General features: G+C 45.4%; 2 protein-coding genes across 8 annotated transcripts in view; one reads left to right on the top strand and one right to left on the bottom strand.

Moving 5' to 3' along the window:
• The window catches only part of CTNNB1 (catenin beta 1), a 40,006-nt gene extending 29,191 nt beyond the window's left edge, over positions 1-10,815 (top strand). For 2 of the 4 annotated variants that reach the window (XM_036080333.2, XM_078073246.1), the window contains 9 exons: positions 576-720; positions 3,870-3,973; positions 4,056-4,394; positions 4,662-4,820; positions 6,360-6,479; positions 7,095-7,245; positions 7,336-7,457; positions 8,423-8,483; positions 9,530-10,028. In XM_036080333.2, the coding sequence (XP_035936226.1) occupies positions 576-720; positions 3,870-3,973; positions 4,056-4,394; positions 4,662-4,820; positions 6,360-6,479; positions 7,095-7,245; positions 7,336-7,457; positions 8,423-8,483; positions 9,530-9,738 (1,410 nt within the window). In that variant the 3' untranslated portion in view covers positions 9,739-10,028. Of the gene's footprint in view, positions 1-575; positions 721-3,869; positions 3,974-4,055; positions 4,395-4,661; positions 4,821-6,359; positions 6,480-7,094; positions 7,246-7,335; positions 7,458-8,422; positions 8,484-9,529; positions 10,029-10,053 lie in introns of those variants that run through there. The other 2 variants (XM_036080336.2, XM_036080334.2) reach the window with 2 other exon arrangements.
• A 4,789-nt stretch (positions 10,816-15,604) lies between these two features.
• Positions 15,605-17,599, bottom strand: part of ULK4 (unc-51 like kinase 4) — a 594,792-nt gene continuing 592,797 nt past the window's right edge. For all 4 annotated transcript variants that reach the window (XM_078073211.1, XM_036080328.2, XM_078073222.1 and 1 more), the window contains one exon: positions 15,605-15,780. In XM_078073211.1, the coding sequence (XP_077929337.1) occupies positions 15,717-15,780 (64 nt within the window). In that variant the 3' untranslated portion in view covers positions 15,605-15,716. The remainder of the gene's footprint in view (positions 15,781-17,599) is intronic.

The following is a 17,599-nucleotide window of genomic DNA, read 5'->3' as shown; positions in this document are numbered from 1 at the left end:
CAAAGAGTAATGGAAAGCAGTTCAGTATCAGCAGAGCATGAAGTGTTGAGATTTGTTTTTAGAAAATCAGGATAGTTTGGAGGTGGGGGTATCCAGGGAAGTAAAGGACAAGAATGAATGATTATTTTGTGATACATCATTTTAAGTAGGTGAATAATGATTAGGAAAAGCCAAGAGCCAAATCATTAGGAGTTCTAAGTGCCTGTTCTGGTTCAGATTTTCAACAAATCCACTTTGATACAGCATCATTATCTGGGCCTTACTGTTACATACCAACATGGTTTCTATTTGTTTCTTTTGCTGTGATCAGTGGGGGAGGAAGAAAATTGGGGCACAGTTGATATATTCTTGGGAGTACTGGGATTCCTGAATTTGAGTGGAATGCTGTAGGAGGAGGAGTTAAACAGGGCTCCAGTATGGGGAACTGGGTAATGGGTCCAGGAATACATTTAGGTCAATGGCAAGCTGGCTGAAATGCTTGTATAATAAAATAGGTTGGTAATGTGGCTTTTCTTGGGCATATGGTGAAGATTCCATGACTAATGATATATATATATATACACATGTCTTTCTAGCTGATCATTCTGGCTAGTGGTGGACCTCAAGCTTTAGTAAATATAATGAGGACCTACACTTACGAGAAACTACTGTGGACCACGAGCAGGGTACTGAAGGTGCTGTCTGTCTGCTCTAGTAATAAACCAGCTATTGTAGAAGCAGGTAAGTATTCTGAGTGTCATGTGTACAGCATCTTGCAGTTCTAATTAGATTACTTGTCTTAGGAAAAGGGTAATACAACTTGACTTATTAATGGGCTGAAATTGAATAGAACCAGTTTGTAGCCAAGATCACATTCAAAGTATATGTCCTGCTTGACACCTGCACTGGTGCTGTTTAAGCCTAGTTTAGGCAGAGCTCTTATTACCCATCAAAAATGATGGCTGATACTTGGTAGTTTATATTGTGTGCATGTTGGTAGCAGAGGAAAGGAATAGGTGGACCAACCAGGGCTTTTTGTTTTTTTATGATGAGGATACAGTTACTCTTCAGCTACCTAGCATCAGTTCTCCTTTCTGTAACCCACTTAACAGTATCTACCTGGACTCTTAAACCAAGCTTCATATCACAACTGGAAGAGGGAAAATATGAAAGCATGTAATAGAAGAAAATGCTGGGAGTAAAGTGTAGGGTTGGTAACACCTGTTTTTCTCACTTGTTGAGAGTGATTTTACTTGAGAATTTGTGGGAGGGGCATTATGATTACCCAGGATGGCGGCTGGCACTGGGACGGACAGGTGTGGCTGCGTTCATATTCAGCAAGGGAATGAAATTCTGGCAGCTATTCCAGAAATATGAGGAGTGCTTGCAAAAAATGCAGATTTTTGGACTTAATCAGAATCCTTGGAGTGAAGTGACAAGGTCAGTAGGTAGCTGGAAATGTGTATGGGACTGGAGACCTAGGCATCTTCCATTTTAAGAAGTTAGCCAGGTTATTCTGATGTTCATTTGTGTGTTCTGAAAACATTCAGCACCTGTGTCTCGCACTAGAATAAGCACGTGGTATACACTGGATAACCAAGCAGATATGGTCCCTATATTCTTCCATTCTGGTGAGGGTGACAAAAACATGCAAAAGACGGGGGGCATTACAACTTAGAATGACTTCTGTGTCAGGGAGAAAGGAACAGGAAATGCTGATACAGAAGTAATGGGGAGGGAAGAGCTTCCCTGGGAAGGGGACGTAAAATGGGATTGCAGGATGAGAAGGCATCTGTTAGCTATATGAGAAGTGGGGATTAGATGCCTTCCAGGCAGGGAAAAGAAACATGTGCTATGTCCTGAAGGTAAAAAAGAGATTGTTGATTTCTAAGTGCTAAAGAGGAAGTGTGTGTAACTAGAATTTAATGAGTAATTGGTGAGTAGCCCAGAATGAGGTTGGGGGGCTAGGTAAGGGCCCATATCTTACAGGACTTTCTAGGCCTTAAGTTGTTCATTTATGCTTTTTTTTCCAGCTTTAGAACCACAGATGTAGAATATTTAGTTCAGTTTGCAATGCTAGGTGGGATCCAAATTCTAAAGGGTTCCTTAAGGTTATGCTACAGAATTTGGCCTTTGTCTTACAGAAAATGAGAACTTACTAATGGTTATTAAGCAGTGGCACAGCATCACAGTGCTGTGTTTGGAATGTTAATACTAACCATGTGTGACAGTTTGAATGACCAAAGGCAAGCAGACCAGGCCACCGACATGTGTTACAGGCTTCTAGGAATGAAACAGTTTGGTATCAAAAATACACTGCAAAGGATGACTGTTTTGAGGTTTCTGAAAGAACCCATAGAGTATAATAACTTAGGGGTTAAAGGTAGAACCAGAAGTGGTTTGTGGTGGGGAGAACATTGGTACCATTAAGATAAAGGGAACTACCAGAAAGGGTTAATTAAGATTTGGAACAAGATCATTTAAGAAGCTGACATATTGAGTGACTAAAACGGCGGTAGGTAGGTGGAAACGTATGGTACTAAAATGCAGGGGAAGACTGGGCTAGAGATTTGGGAGTTGACCTGTCGCTGTAGGAGGGAAGGGGGTGTGTGCCTCAGGAGGCATCTGCATGGGACTCTTCCCTTAGACCTGCTGAATACAGTGTGTGTTTTTAAAGTCTACAGGCTGTTCTGATGGGACATTTGCAGTTGAGATCCACCCTGTTAGAGTGAAGAGTAAAGGGAGGGAATGAAATCTGTGAGGGAAAGAAGGTAGAGGGGAATCTAGTCATTTAACAGATATTGAGCATCAGCCTTTTGCAGGTCACTCTGTTAGTAGCTGGAGCTGCTATGAGGAAGGAACCAGATAGGGACGATCCTTGTCCTGTAGAGGAGGTAGACTTAATTTTAAAACAGACCTGAAAAGGGGCACCTGGCTGGCTCAGAGCATGCGACTCTTGATCTCCAGGCTCGTGAGTTCAAGCCCCACATTGGGTGTGGAGCCTACCTATGATTTAAAAAAATAATAAAATATGAAAAATAAAACAGACCTGAAAAGATGAACAAGGAGACGAGGGAAAGTATCTCACTACATTCAGAAGTGACTTCAGTAGGAGAGAGATGGGTGAAGTTAGGCCATTATGTGGGGAACTGAGCTTCCATTTAGACTTCTCCACCAGTATAAGTGTCCTTCCTTGGACTCCTAAATGGTGAAAGGTTGCGAACCTTTGGGGCACATGTTTTTGGAGTCAGTACCTTTCATACGGTCCCTGGTAATAAGCGTTACAGTGCGTTTTTGAATTGGTCTCCCATAGCTCCTTCAGGTCTTTACTCAGATGTCACTTTCACACTGAGGTGACCTAATTATACTACTTGAAATTGTAGCCCCCACCATCTTGTGTTATTTTTTTCCATAGCACTTAACACCATCTGACGTACTATGTAGTTTCAGTTTATTAACTGCGTATTTGTTTATTGTCTGCCTCTAGCTAGACTATGAGCTCTATGAGAGTACGGACCTTAGAGTATTTTGCTCACGGTAACAGCTCCAACTCAAAACAGGGCCTGATATTGGGTGAATATTTTTGAGATGATTGAATGGATGAAAGGAAACAAACAATACAAATACTACCTAAGGAGGACAGTGGAGATAATGAAGGCATTTTCCACATAGGGAAGGAACAATGGATACTCGACAGAAGTTGTCACTAGTTGAGGTGAATCGGAAAAGAAAGGGGAACTGAGCAACATCCTAGCAAATGAAAAGAAAGGACTTAGATGGAGGGGATAAGCTTTGGCAATGAAGAGGGACAGTCTCTAAGCCTAGAAGAGACAGTGCTGATAGGAATTGCCAGCTAATGGCCATTACCTGAGATCTTTTTCACATTCTAGGTGGAATGCAAGCTTTAGGGCTTCACCTGACAGATCCAAGTCAACGTCTTGTTCAGAATTGTCTTTGGACTCTTAGGAATCTATCAGATGCTGCAACTAAACAGGTAAATTTTGAGTACGCCAGTGCCTTGGTGACAGAAGTAAGAAAGATGAATATGTACTGAGCATTTGTTTTTATGTCCATAGGAAGGGATGGAAGGTCTTCTTGGGACCCTCGTTCAGCTTCTGGGCTCAGATGATATAAATGTGGTCACCTGTGCAGCTGGAATTCTTTCTAATCTCACTTGCAATAATTATAAGAACAAGATGATGGTCTGCCAAGTGGGTGGTATAGAGGCGCTTGTGCGTACTGTCCTTCGTGCTGGTGACAGGGAGGACATTACTGAGCCTGCCATCTGTGCTCTTCGTCATCTGACCAGCCGACACCAGGAAGCAGAGATGGCCCAGAATGCTGTTCGCCTTCACTATGGACTACCAGTTGTGGTTAAACTCCTGCACCCACCATCTCACTGGCCTCTGATAAAGGTAAACTCAATCAAAATAGAAGGCTGCAGAATTGAAAATGAACCACCTCTAGCTATTGGATGGCTGTCTAGGCATAAGGGATTGATAAGTACGAGTCGTATTCCTTAGTAAATAGGAAGTATGGCTAGGGTGGGGTCCCGAAGTATTTGTGAAGTCTGAGCTACTTTCAGGAGACACCAATAGATTTAGTGTGGTGGGAGTTTTAGGCTCAGAAGATGATTTTGTTGAGTTACATGCCCATTTTTTATTCTTCCTTTTCATCTACAGGCTACTGTTGGATTGATTCGAAATCTTGCCCTTTGTCCAGCAAATCATGCACCTTTGCGTGAGCAGGGTGCCATTCCGCGACTAGTTCAGTTGTTGGTTCGTGCCCATCAGGATACCCAGCGCCGTACATCTATGGGCGGAACACAGCAGCAGTTTGTGGTAGGTAAATCTGAATAGTGACACCTGGCTATTTAAAAGGAATGCATAAGTTCATAGGATCCTGAACTTCTTTGGTCATTGGTTCCTTCCATCTTCTTGCCTGTAGGGCTGTTTGCTAATGGTTTAAAAAAAACAAACAAAACTGACATGTTTCTGTGGCTGTGGAAAAGATAAGGAATAATGTGGCTCCTAGTGATGTTGCCTTTGACCTCTCCATTGCATCATCAGTCTTAAAAAGAGAGCATGGGTGTGATGTACTGCTGTGGGGTTAGGCACTTTATACAGTGTTTTCATTTAATCCATACAGAGGTTCACCTTTTTCGAAAGTAATAGGACCATAATTTGAATCCAAGTCTGATTTCAGAGCCGTTATTCCCCATTAGAACATGAGTTTTGCTTGTAAGTATGTTAACACACTTAGTTTAGTGTCTCTTCCAGGAATGGTTTAAACCTTTTTCACAGACCTAGGAATACTAACAAATTTCAAGAATAAGTAGTAGCATTTCTGGAATCTTTACCCATAATCTCAGCCTAAAGCTTCGATGTTAGGTTTGAAATCTTTAAAAACTAGCTTCATTGTAAGTATCTAAAGACACTTTAGAATTTATTCCTCACAATTTATTTTTGAAGATTCAGATCTTCAGAGAGTCTTCTCTTATTGAATTAGGTTGCTTTAGAAAAATAAGAGCCTACCAGAACAGATTTTGGGCATCTCTTCTTGCTAGTTGTTACATGTACGTACTCATGATAGGGCCTCAGCTTTCTCCATTCGTTATTCTTGGTATTGGCCTGTGTCCATGAGGTGGCTTAAAAGAATGCAAAAGATACCTTTTATTTTAAGTCCCTTCTCTAGGAAGAAGTGAGTATTTGTGTCTTTATAAAAATCAAGTTGTTTATAAAAGCCACTAAAAGTACCAGAATCATTACCTTTTTTAAAACTCAGGAACAGGGAAAGCAGAGAGTATCTACATTTTGCAAAAGTTAACTTCCTTCTCCCATATAGACCACTGGTCAAACAGTCTTGGAGGCTGTGAGGAGTGGATCTTCCACTTGACAGCTCAATAGAATTTTAGCAGTTGGTGATAAAACTTTGCTTGGTTTTCACCTGATACACGTAGAAATACAAAAATAAATAGAGGGAGCATATGGAAGTAAAGCATTTGTCAGTCTGTGCATTATTTTGCCATCTTTGTGTATCTTTATATTTTCCTTTTACCGAAAGTGGTTGGTGTCTTGACTGTAAGAAAGTTATCTTTGGGATTCAGAGTATGTCAAAGCTCTATATCCTGTGCGTAGTATGTGTGTGTGTGGGGGGGTGCAGCTAGGAATTAGTGCCATCATGAGCCCCCCGCCCCCCCACCTCCGTAACGTTCATCTTCATGGAATCCTCCTTCATTCCTAAACCAGTTGCAAATTCTGGGGAACTTTGGGTGTATAATGTGAATAGTCTAGGAATTGCTACTCAGAACAGAAAGCCTTTCTGTTTATAAACTTTAGGGAGGAGAATGTCCTATTTGTTAACCATGTTTCTTTTGGTAGGAGGGGGTCCGTATGGAAGAAATTGTTGAAGGTTGTACTGGAGCCCTTCATATCCTAGCTCGGGATGTTCACAACCGAATTGTAATCAGAGGACTAAATACCATTCCATTGTTTGTGCAGGTATGTTGGTTTCATGTGAGGTGTTCTAGATTTTATGAGTCTATAAATAAAATTTCAGGATTTTAATGATAAACAGAATTTCAGAAAATTAGGGACCAAGTTAGGGGCAATTTTTCATCTATCTCCATTTATAAAATGACAACACTCTGCTCATGCCCCCTGCCAGTGAATGACAAATGGAATCTGAATGTATAGTGTCCTTTTAGTTGAGTACATTTAACTTTATGAAAAGTCCCTTCATTTTCCCTGGGCAGTAGGAGAAACATTGGGGCTAGAGCCTGAAGAAGAGGAATACTTCATACTCCACTTTTGGGGTGCTGAGTTTTGGAGGTAGGAGAGCTGGTCTTGGTTGCCAGAGCACAGGCCTCCAGCCACCTCCTGATTTGCCAGATCTGAGCTCAACTAAAACTGTCACTGAAGAACGGGTTTGTAGCCGAAAGTGGTCTAGAAAACCTGTGCTCCAGAGCATCACATACCTGAGAAGTTAGAGAATATGATTTACTACAAGTAGTGCAAACGCCTCGTTCTCTCTGAATTGGGAATGTTTGCAGCACGGTGGGGTGCTTGCCGTGTTTTTCCTTTAGATTTAAGTAGGTTTTGTGTTTTTCTCCTTAGCTGCTTTATTCTCCCATTGAAAATATCCAAAGAGTAGCTGCTGGGGTCCTCTGTGAACTTGCTCAGGACAAGGAGGCTGCGGAAGCCATCGAAGCAGAGGGAGCCACAGCTCCTCTGACAGAGTTACTTCACTCTAGGAACGAAGGTGTAGGTAAGTAGAAGAGGAACCAGAACCTTTAGCTGTTTTATACAGGAAAGCCTCAGGTTTTCCTCAGGGGCCTTTTTTCCTTTCCTCTCCCAGCAACATACGCAGCTGCTGTTTTGTTCCGAATGTCTGAGGACAAGCCACAGGATTACAAGAAACGGCTTTCAGTTGAGCTGACCAGTTCTCTCTTCAGAACAGAGCCAATGGCTTGGAATGAGGTAGGCGGTGTGGACATGTTTATTCAGTAGTGTGCAGTTTCCCTTCCAATGTTCATACACATTTATTTGCATTTACTGTGTCCTTGGCTTGAGTATTCATCCTTTCTGCTACCTTAGCAGCCCCTATGAGGAAGAACCATGACTTTAAACAGCCTATTCAGAACAAACAATGCTACTTCACTTAGAATTCGTGAGGGAGATGGATGAAAAAGTTATCGGGTTAAAGCATCTTTTTCGAAAGGGGTGTTTTTCCAAAAGGGAATATTTTTCCTTTTAAGGAAAGAGGCACACTCTATTAAACACTTTTAGTTGGAGATCAATTTATTGATACTGTTTAAATTTTCAATTTTTCATCTACTTTTCTATTTGAATTTCTGTGAATTTGTCTTGAGTATTTATCCTTAGTACAGAATTGTTCTTGAAATAGTAGAACCACCCTGGAAGTTCATTCAATTATGCTACATAGTCATACAGTGGATTATATGAATGGAAAGAGATCCTGTAGATTGTTAGGTGAAAAAGAAAAGCAGATTGCCAAATAGTGAGTAATATGTTAGTTGGGTTTTAATGGGCAGTCTTAACATGTTCCAACTTGGGCCATGAACTTCCCCAAACCTGTTCCTCTCTCCTAGTCTTCCCCTTTCATCTGCTCAGGCTAAAAATCTTTCATAGGTCATACCCTATTTGTCAGCAACTCATGTTGGGGGTAGACACTTTGCCTATTTTGTTGACTGTTATATTTGCTGAAAGCATAAATTAGTGAATATTTTCAATACTGTGTGTAGTGACAAACATGTTGCTCTACTTATTAGGAGTGAATTTTTGAGGGGTGGAGTTTGAAGTATTTCTGTGAGTTCTTTGTTCCTTCTATAACCTGAAAATAAGTATGTTTTCAGAATATTAGAGAGTATACTTGAGAATTTTTGTTTTTATTTTGCTTCCTTGCCTTGTACCTGTTTATCTAGACTGCTGATCTTGGACTTGATATTGGTGCCCAGGGAGAACCCCTTGGATATCGCCAGGATGGTATGTGTCTCAGATTTCTCGATTAACTCCAGGTCAAGCTAAGGTTCCAAAGCTTTATCAGAAGAGCTGGTTTGCTCATCTGGGAAACCAGTGTTGGCAGGAAAGTAGTGGCAGCAGTTAAAGGCACTTCTGAAATGCCAGAGTCAGCAGCAGTAGCTCTCGTGGAGCCTAGGGAATTTGGAGCCGCACACTGAGCAGGCAGCAGGATCACACCAACAAATATGTGTCACGACTACTGGGCCTCTGCAGTGCAGAACATGACAAGTTGCCTATGTAGTCCCTTTTTTGGTCAGAGAACCTGTAATCTCTGTGTCTGCAACCCGCCCAGGAAGTAAGAATATGGGGAACTCTGGCTCCAAGCTCAGATCTGGGGTGGATCTGCACAGTTCTATTATCAGGGTATTCCGAAAAGCTCGTTCAAATCTGGGTAATGGAGATGGAGCATGGGGTAGACCGTGAACAAATACAGCTATTCACCTTATGTTTATAATCTCATCTGGGTTTTCCTAAGTATTAAACCACTGAAGCTCATAGGCGTCTTACATGACAGAGATCTAAATGTCAACCCTTAACGTAAAGGTTTCATTGGAAACAGCAGCTTGAATTTTCTCAGTTCCTTTGTATTACTGGACTCTGCAACAGATAGATTACATCCGCCAGACTGCCTTGCTTTTGCTTTCTTCTCTTGCCCATGACCTGTTGATGCCTGGGCGGTCATACACACAGTAGATTGCTTGCTGCCCCTCCTCAGGGATTTTATGTCTCTACTGAAGCAAACACAAAATGTTCGGTGGTAAACGGATGGTGTGGTTAGAACCTGCTGGTCTGCCTCTCCTGGAAACAGACTTTGTATATAGCCTTGTGGGTGGCCTGGCAGTGAGTAATTACTTGGTTGAAGAAAGCTAGAAGTTGAACAGGCTAGAAAGGCCTGCTTTCTGAGACAAGTTCGCTGCCATTGAAGGCCCGCGCCTTAGCGTTAACTTTAACGTCTTTCTCCTCTTTTCCTCTTTCCCTTGCTCCTTTTGTTTCCACCCTGACTACTCTAGATCCCAGCTATCGTTCTTTTCACTCTGGTGGATATGGCCAGGATGCCTTGGGTATGGACCCCATGATGGAGCATGAGATGGGTGGCCACCACCCCGGTGCTGACTATCCAGTTGATGGGCTGCCAGATCTGGGGCATGCCCAGGACCTCATGGATGGGCTGCCTCCAGGCGACAGCAATCAGCTGGCCTGGTTTGATACTGACCTGTAAATCATCCTTTAGGTAAGAAGTTAAAAAAAGCCAGTTTGGGTAAAATACTTTTACTCTGCCTACAGAACTTCAGAGAGACTTGGTTGGTAGGGTGGGAGTGGTTTAGGCCTATTTGTAAATCTGCCACCAAAACAGATACATACTTTGAAAGGAGATGTCTTAGAACATTTGACTGTTCTCAGATTTCTGGTTAAGTGGTCATGTGTGGAAGTTATTAACTTTAATGTTTTTTGCCACAGCTTTTGCAACTTAATACTCAAATGAGTAACATTTGCTGTTTTAAACATTAATAGCAGCCTTTCTCTCTTTATACAGCTGTATTGTCTGAACTTGCATTGTGATTGGCCTGTAGAGTTGCTGAGAGGGCTCGAGGGGTGGGCTGGTATCTCAGAAAGTGCCTGACACACTAACCAAGCTGAGTTTCCTATGGGAACAATTGAAGTAAACTTTTTGTTCTGGTCCTTTTTGGTCGAGGAGTAACAATACAAATGGATTTTGGGAGTGACTCAAGAAGTGAAGAATGCACAAGAATGGATCACAAGATATGGAATTTATCAAACTCTAGCCTTGCTTGTTAAATTTTTTTTTTAAATATCTGTAATGGTACTGACTTTGCTTGCTTTGAAGTAGCTCTTTAATTTTTTTTGCAGTAACTGTTAGTTTTTTAAGTCTCTCGTAGTGTTAAGTTATAGTGAATACTGCTACAGCAATTTCTAATTTTTAAGAATTGAGTAATGGTGTAGAACACTAATTCATAATCACTCTAATTGTAATCTGAATAAAGTGTAACATTGTGTAGCCTTTTTGTATAAAATAGACAAATAGAAATGGTCCAATTAGTTTCCTTTTTAATATGCTTAAAATAAGCAGGTGGATCTATTTCATGTTTTTGATCAAAAACTTTATTTGGGATATGTGTGGGTAGGGTAAATCAGTAAGAGGTGTTATTTGGAACCTTGTTTTGGACAGTTTACCATTTGCCTTTTATCCCAAAGTTGTTGTAACCTGCTGTGATACGATGCTTCAAGAGAAAATGCGGTTATAAAAATGGTTCAGAATTAAACTTTTAATTCATTCGATTGTGTCACATTTTTCTCCTTGTCATTAACTGGTTTGTGAGGATAGTTTATTCAGCTTCATCCTGAGGAAAACACACACAGTGGTATAATTGAAGTTGTAATGAGAGAGAGCGCCTTACATCCAGATGGGATTGTTTGCCAAGTTTCTTTAACAGTGGGTCCTGGGTTAAGTTGCACCAGAAACCTCAATTCAAAGGCATGTCATGTCATCTTTGGGCTACATGGAACCAGACTGAAAGCCATATAGGCTTCCCCCGCTCCAGACACCATCAGATGGATCCTTTCTATTAAGGTAATAATGAAAAATTAGCTACCTGGATTTGGATTTCAAGCACCTTCACATAATGGAGAGGGGAATTCCTTCAACTCCCCTTTGAACTGAAAATTAAGATGGTTTAAGTGTTGATGTTTATCGTGGACATAATCAGACCAGAATGGAGCCTTCTTCCACCTGTCTGCCAGGTAATCCTGTCATCCTGGCGGTAGGTCTGACAGCCTTCGTTCATACCTCAGGGCAGTCAGTAGACCTGTTAAGACTTGTGTTTTGGTCTTTAGAAAGAGTGAAAGTGTTTTGTGCTTAGGGAGAGCTGTTTGAGTTACCGGGTATTTTTATTTGATTAAGATCATGACTGTTAGATAAACATGTTCACTTCCTTTTGGCTGAGGTTTTGTGAAAGCCACTGTGGTCTAAAGTGTAAATAGGGATCGGAGAGGAGACCCTGTACCTGGGGAGGTGGATGGTTTCAGGTTCCTTCCAGTGCATGACAGAATCATGCCAGTATCACAGGAAGCTTCACACAAGGTACCACAGCAGGGTGTTTCATTTAAAGAACTTCTTAAAATCAGAAAACATTTTCAGAGCTTTGCCTAAAATCATTATAGTTTTGAAGTTCCACTTAAAAATGTAAAGTTAATCTGATTCAGCAAGGTGGTTCTGCAAGTAGTAATACAAAGCGCCAAGAATAGCCAAGACACTTGGGAAGAATGAGGGGGGAAGACTTGCTCTAGTTAGGTCAGGACCTAACTAAAAGGGTAGAGGGAGTTAGCAGTTATTGGCACAGACAGCTGTGGAAGATGTGGACATAGTATTTTAGAGGTAGCATTGGAGGTCAGTGTGAAGAGAGGGACTTTTTAGTAAAGGTATGGAACAATTGGTAGCCATTTGGAAAAAATGAAAATGCAGGGGTAAAAAAAAAAAAAAATCCATGACCTACAAAATACCAAGATTTTAAAGACAAGTAGGGTCGGTATTAATGATTTTTCTTTTGCCTCGAACTCCATTATTAATTATGGCTTGGGAGAGCACTGCGCAACAGCCCATGTTTCCGATAACCACTGTATTCGTACTAGAGAACAGCCGTCCTGCAGTAGAGAGCTACAGCTTCACACGGCAGTGTGTGGATACCGCAAACAGGACTGACCAAAAGCAAGTTAAAAATGCATGCTGTAGGACCTCATTGATCGAATAAAAGGGCAAACTTTTTGGAGGACATCACCCATGGATGGTAAAAACAAAAGCAAGGAGGTGATTGGATTTCTACAGAAAGCAGAATAGTGGTTACCTGGGGAGAGGGGGGCGCCTACGACATTTGATCCCATTGCAGTGACCGCCACTAAGCTGAAGAATGCAGCTCTTTTCCATGGTGGAGCAGATGTTCTAGACATGAGGCTTCAATCTGATTATTTGAATCCTTGACAGTGAAAGATTTTAAATATGCTTTTTAATTTTTGATTTCTGTAATAAAAACAGGTCTGAATCATGCTGTTTGGTTTATAAAGTGGAGAGTGCCCAGTTGATTGCAGTTATTTTGTTCTGATAGGTGAGAATTTAAAATGGCCTTACCTTGCCTTGAGTGAATCACCCACCAGATGCAATGGCAGAGTGAGGGGCAAGGCTGAGAAGATGGTGCTTCCTTTTCCTCCTCCGTCAGCATGCTGGGGGGAGTCTCCGGCCCCTCCCCACCCCACGAGTGAGCTAGAGGCAGGTGACAGGCTGCCCTTACTGCCTCTACAGTAGGGGCCCTAAAACAGGATTTAAAAGAAGACCAGTCTTCCTTCACATCAGGACTCCATACCTCCCTGCTCCTCATTCTGAGCTGTGACTTCTTGCTTCTCATCCCTATACTTCCCTTCTCAGCCCCACTGAAGCTTGAGGCTTTCACGGCCTCCTAAACTTTGGCTGGTCTTGTCCCCACCCGCCCTACTTCCCTACCAGTTCCTTCCTGAATCTCCTACCTCAGCTCCTGCATAAATCCATGGATTCTGTCACCAGGGGAGGGAGAAAAAGGAATCTTGCTTCAAGCCAAGAGCCTTAGCCTCCAGGGGTCCCGCTTTCTGAGCTGTGTCACAGGGATAAAGCCTGCATGCAGTCACAGAATTGACCTGAGAACCTCGTGAGATAATCTTGAAAAGCTTCAGGGTAATAGGGGAACCATGAAGAGCTAGACGAGTACAGAGAACTGTAAGAGAAAATTCTGTTGCTGCATCCTAGAGACCCACAGCTTAGCTGCCCTGATGATTGTCCTCTCCTCTCAGGAGAGCAGTGGCCAGGGTGTGGCTCTTCAGAGGGACAGACCCCTCCCCTGGGCACCTGCTCTCAGGCTGTAAGTTAAGGCAAGGTCTTGAAGCTTTGGGCCTGCTGTTCACGGAGGGAAAGGTAGTTCTGTGCAGCCATTCACCTGGTCATCTCCTGCTCCCCAGTCTGCTCTGCAACTTGTGACCCCATTTGTCCCTGAAGAGGCTCAACCGATGGTCGTAGCCAGCTAAAGAGCAAATAGCTGAAGCACGAAAGTAGGGGGAATGAGGGCCAGTAGGTGCCTGGGTCTGGGCCCCTTGCCACTGCCAGAATCCTGAGAGCTCTAATGGGCCAGGAGCCAGGGGCCAGTTCTCTTAGAACTGGAGCCAGCCTGGGAAGCCAAATAGGAGGGTATGGGCCTCACGTGGGGAAGGGTTAGGCCTCCTGCTGCCCACCCAGCCAGGCCTGTTCGTGTCCCCTATGCCCGAGCTCAGTGGGGCCAGGGCTGCTCCTTTCCACTTGGCGCCTTTACGAGAATAAAAAGGATCCCCTAACTAACTAACTCCAGGATGACAGCCTCACGTCCCTGTGAAGCCTGGCCTGGGCTAGCCTCAGTGCCCTAGCACCCTGCTTGTCCCTTGCCTACTCAGATAGCTTTTCCTGAAAAAGGCAATGCTGAGGGGCTCCGGGCCAAGAAGGGTCCATTCAACAAAACCATTCTGGAATGTTAAAACTTTTCTGTTTTACCTCAAACAGCAAAGACGACTCCATGCCCTTAACTAAAAAGGGTAAAGCAGAATCTTCCAGTGCTCTGAAATACCTTCTGGGAAGACTCCAGGCACAGAACTCCAGGGCAGTTCTCCCAAGAACTGAATGAAGGGAGAAAACAGATTTATTTCCTGGGACAATAGGGAGACCCTTGCCTGTTCCCTGGACCCAGCCAACAAGGCGACTGGAGCTGAGGGCCAGGCCTCCGGCTTCTCCCCCACCCCAGGACCACAGGCAAAATGAGTGGGGCATGGAGCGTCCTCACCATGGGCGGCGAGTAGGCTAGGAGACATGGAAGGAGACTGCGTGGGCCACTCTTGTGCCGTAACTGCTCCCAGCTCGAGCTCTGGGTACCCCGCTGCGGGGCACACAAAGGCTGTGGAGTCGGGTCCTTATTTCAACCAGACTCTGGGGCCTTGGGCAGCCGGACTGCCCCCTCTGAGCCTGTTTTCTCTCAGAAAATGAAGCTAAGGCGGCCTTTGTCGGCTGTGGTGGCGAGTAAGGTAACACCTAGGCTCCTGATGGAGTTGGACACACACAACTGCTGTTTTCAGTACTAACCACATGGAGGCTGGCGAGCTACCCAGACCACGGCTAAGGCGGCAAGGTGGGGCTGTTGGTGACGACGTGACCAGCTTCCTGTGATGCAGTAGATGGGGCCACCTATGCGCCCCCTGGTGCTTCTCCCGCCCACTCTGCCTGCATGCCCTTTCCTTTTACAGATGGGGAGACGGGCCCCAGAGAGGCTAAGGAAGGGCCTCAACTTGCTCACGTGGTTCGAGCTGCCCAGGACCCACCCCTACCTTCCAGGCCACATTCAAGAGTAAGCCTTCCTCAGCATCACAGTCCCAGCACCTTTCTGCAGTGTCCACCAAATATTTCCATGGGCTTCTTACATACATAGGAGGTTTAAGGGCATATGTGTGACGGAACATGGGAAGAAGCTGGAAAGGTTCTAAGGATAAGGGGGTAATAGGCAGGAGTTGGCATCAAAGTAGAACCCCTCCCCCCATCACAACACCTAGATGGGCAGACTTTCAAGGAAGCCAGGGTTCCTCAAGCGTTTTGCATCCTTTAGGCAAACTCTGCACTGTCTGCCTGTTTGTGGAGCCTTGCCCAGCCCTCCCCAGGATTCGTGGATTCAGTTTGTCCCTGAAGGTAAAAGGTGGGAGGTAAAAGTGGGAGGAAGATGAGGCTAAAACTAGCTTCCACAGGCTTGCTCTGGAGCTGCGGCTGGGAGAGCATTCACTCCTAGTCCTGTCTTTTAAATCTTCTCTGGAGAAAGAGGTTCACAGATGCCGCAGGCTGAGGACTGTGGCTTCTCGCGTCCTTGATTAGCACAGGCTTTCGTGGAGGCCTACCTAGCACACACACACAGGGAAAGCACATTCTCAGAACAGCTAGCAAACCTGTGGCTTCCAGATGCATCCCACAGGAATGAAGGAACCACTCCATTCTGAGTGGGTTTCCTAGGGCCCAGGATTAGAACACCTCAGCCAGAAGGTTCTGGGTTCAGCTGACTTTATTAGGTCCAAATAGAGCTATGGGTGGCGATGTGAATGTGTGTAGCCAAAGGCTGGTGCTGCAGAGCAGGCTTGTGCTAAGTGCCTTCTTGCCTAGTGTCCAACAGCTTGGAGGATTTCCAGGGCCAAGGAAGCCACCACACTGTCAGCAGACGAACTGTGAGAAAAACCAGAGTAGAAACACTTAGCCACCTCCAGGGCAAAATGCGCCCTCTTCCAAAGGGGCTGGCCTCTTTTGTACCTGAGTATCTGATGGACCAGCTCCTTCATAAAGTTGCCCTGTGTATCATCTTGAGGCGCAGAAGCAGGACACTCAGGCTCCAGGGCCTCAAGGTGAGAACCCCTCAGCCCACAGTCCCAGAGGGCTCCGAACTGGCCTTGCGGGCACCCCTAAACTAGGCCTGAGTTCCTGCCCCCCCAACCTGACACTGAGCTGTAAGGGCAAGTCAGCAGCCAGCCCCCGCCTAGCCCGGGTCCTGCAACGGGCCTGCCCAGAGCCGGCCTGCAGCTGACTTGGGCACAAGGGCTAAGACCCCAGACCTGCCTCCGATGCTGACTCTCCCTGCTCCATGTTGCCACTTCCTGGCCAGTCATCCAGGAGGCTTTGCGTTTCTTACTCCCCTAGGTGTGGATGTGCAGTCAAGAGCTTAACATGGAAAATTCGCTACTGGAGCTAATTGAGGCCCATTTAAACCTGTGCCTTAGCAACTGGTAGCAAGGAAAAGAACAACATACGGCACTGCCTTGAAGTATAAAATTAGCTTATGGCAGACTCCTGACTACACAGAAATAGAGCTGTCGCCAAATCACCAGGGGTGGGGGCGCTGCATAAGCAGTGGGTCACAGTGGACGGGGCTGTGGTCAGGAGACGGTGCCGCCCATTCCTGCTGTGCGCATCAAAGGTCCCAAGGGATGGCAAGAATGTGTTTGAACTCCGCCTGATCCCGGCTGAGTCAAGGCTAGGCTGGTGGGAGTCCTGCTGCCCACCCTGCCCACCAGAGCAGCCCAGAGGCCCCCGTGACTGGCAAGGAGGTGCACCGACCTCTGGCAGCGCCACACTGGAACTGAGAGCCCGGCCACCCACTCATTCTTGGTCAACATAAGACCTTTTCTGGTTGCGCCAGCTGAACGGAGCCCAAACAAGACAACTTCTTTAGCAGCAACCTCCCCAACCCAACTCTTGAGATCTGCCTGGTGTACGCATTTCAGTTGCTGCAGTGTTGGGCGGGGGTGCAGGAGGAGCTCCCAGCTTTGTGGAGCACTGAGCTATGTTTTGACACATTTGGTCCAAATCTGGGTCCAGCCCTGAGGGGTGCTGGCTTTGGCCTCCAGGCAGCTGGAGGCCCCTGCTGGCTGAGGGCTCCCACAGAGGCAGGTGCTGGAAAGGAAGGGCTCGTGGGGCTCTCCGCTCAACTCCCGTCTGCAGTGGCTCTCCCGGGCCCTCCTTGGCACGCATCCGCTCAGAGTGGCTTCATCATGGCACAAGCCCAGGTCTCTGGGGACAGATGCCACATACTCTGTGGCCCAGCCTAGGGAGTCCCTGGCCATGCCTTATACCACAGGGGCCCAGCAGAGTGAGGAGGGTCCCCCCAAAGCTAGCCTGTTCCTCCCCCTCACCTCACAGAGACCTTGGATAACCTCCCTCTGTGGCTTAAACTTGAGAGGAGAGGAACTGGGGTTGTCTAGGAGATGGCATCCCTTCCCCACAGACCACTTCTTAGCAATGCCCCAGCCATGTATTTTTCTTCAAATTAATACTGAACCCAAGACACCAGGAAGCAGAATTCAGAGAACCCTGTGGTTCTGAAAACCAACCAGGAAACCCCAGCACCCATTCGTGTCTTGCGTGCCCAGTGAAGACCCGGTACCCCAGAGAGCAGCTCAGGGGACTGTGGCCCCCGGCACCTCCCTCAGCTCTGGGGACGGCGGCCCGACCACAAGCCCGGCTCTGGCGCCGTCACACACAGTGAGCCATC

This window comes from Halichoerus grypus, chromosome 1 (assembly GCF_964656455.1).
Source record: "Halichoerus grypus chromosome 1, mHalGry1.hap1.1, whole genome shotgun sequence".
In the NCBI taxonomy this organism is placed as follows: Eukaryota; Metazoa; Chordata; class Mammalia; order Carnivora; family Phocidae; genus Halichoerus; species Halichoerus grypus.
Note: the sequence above shows the minus strand (reverse complement) of the source record. Positions and strands in the feature narration are given on the sequence as shown.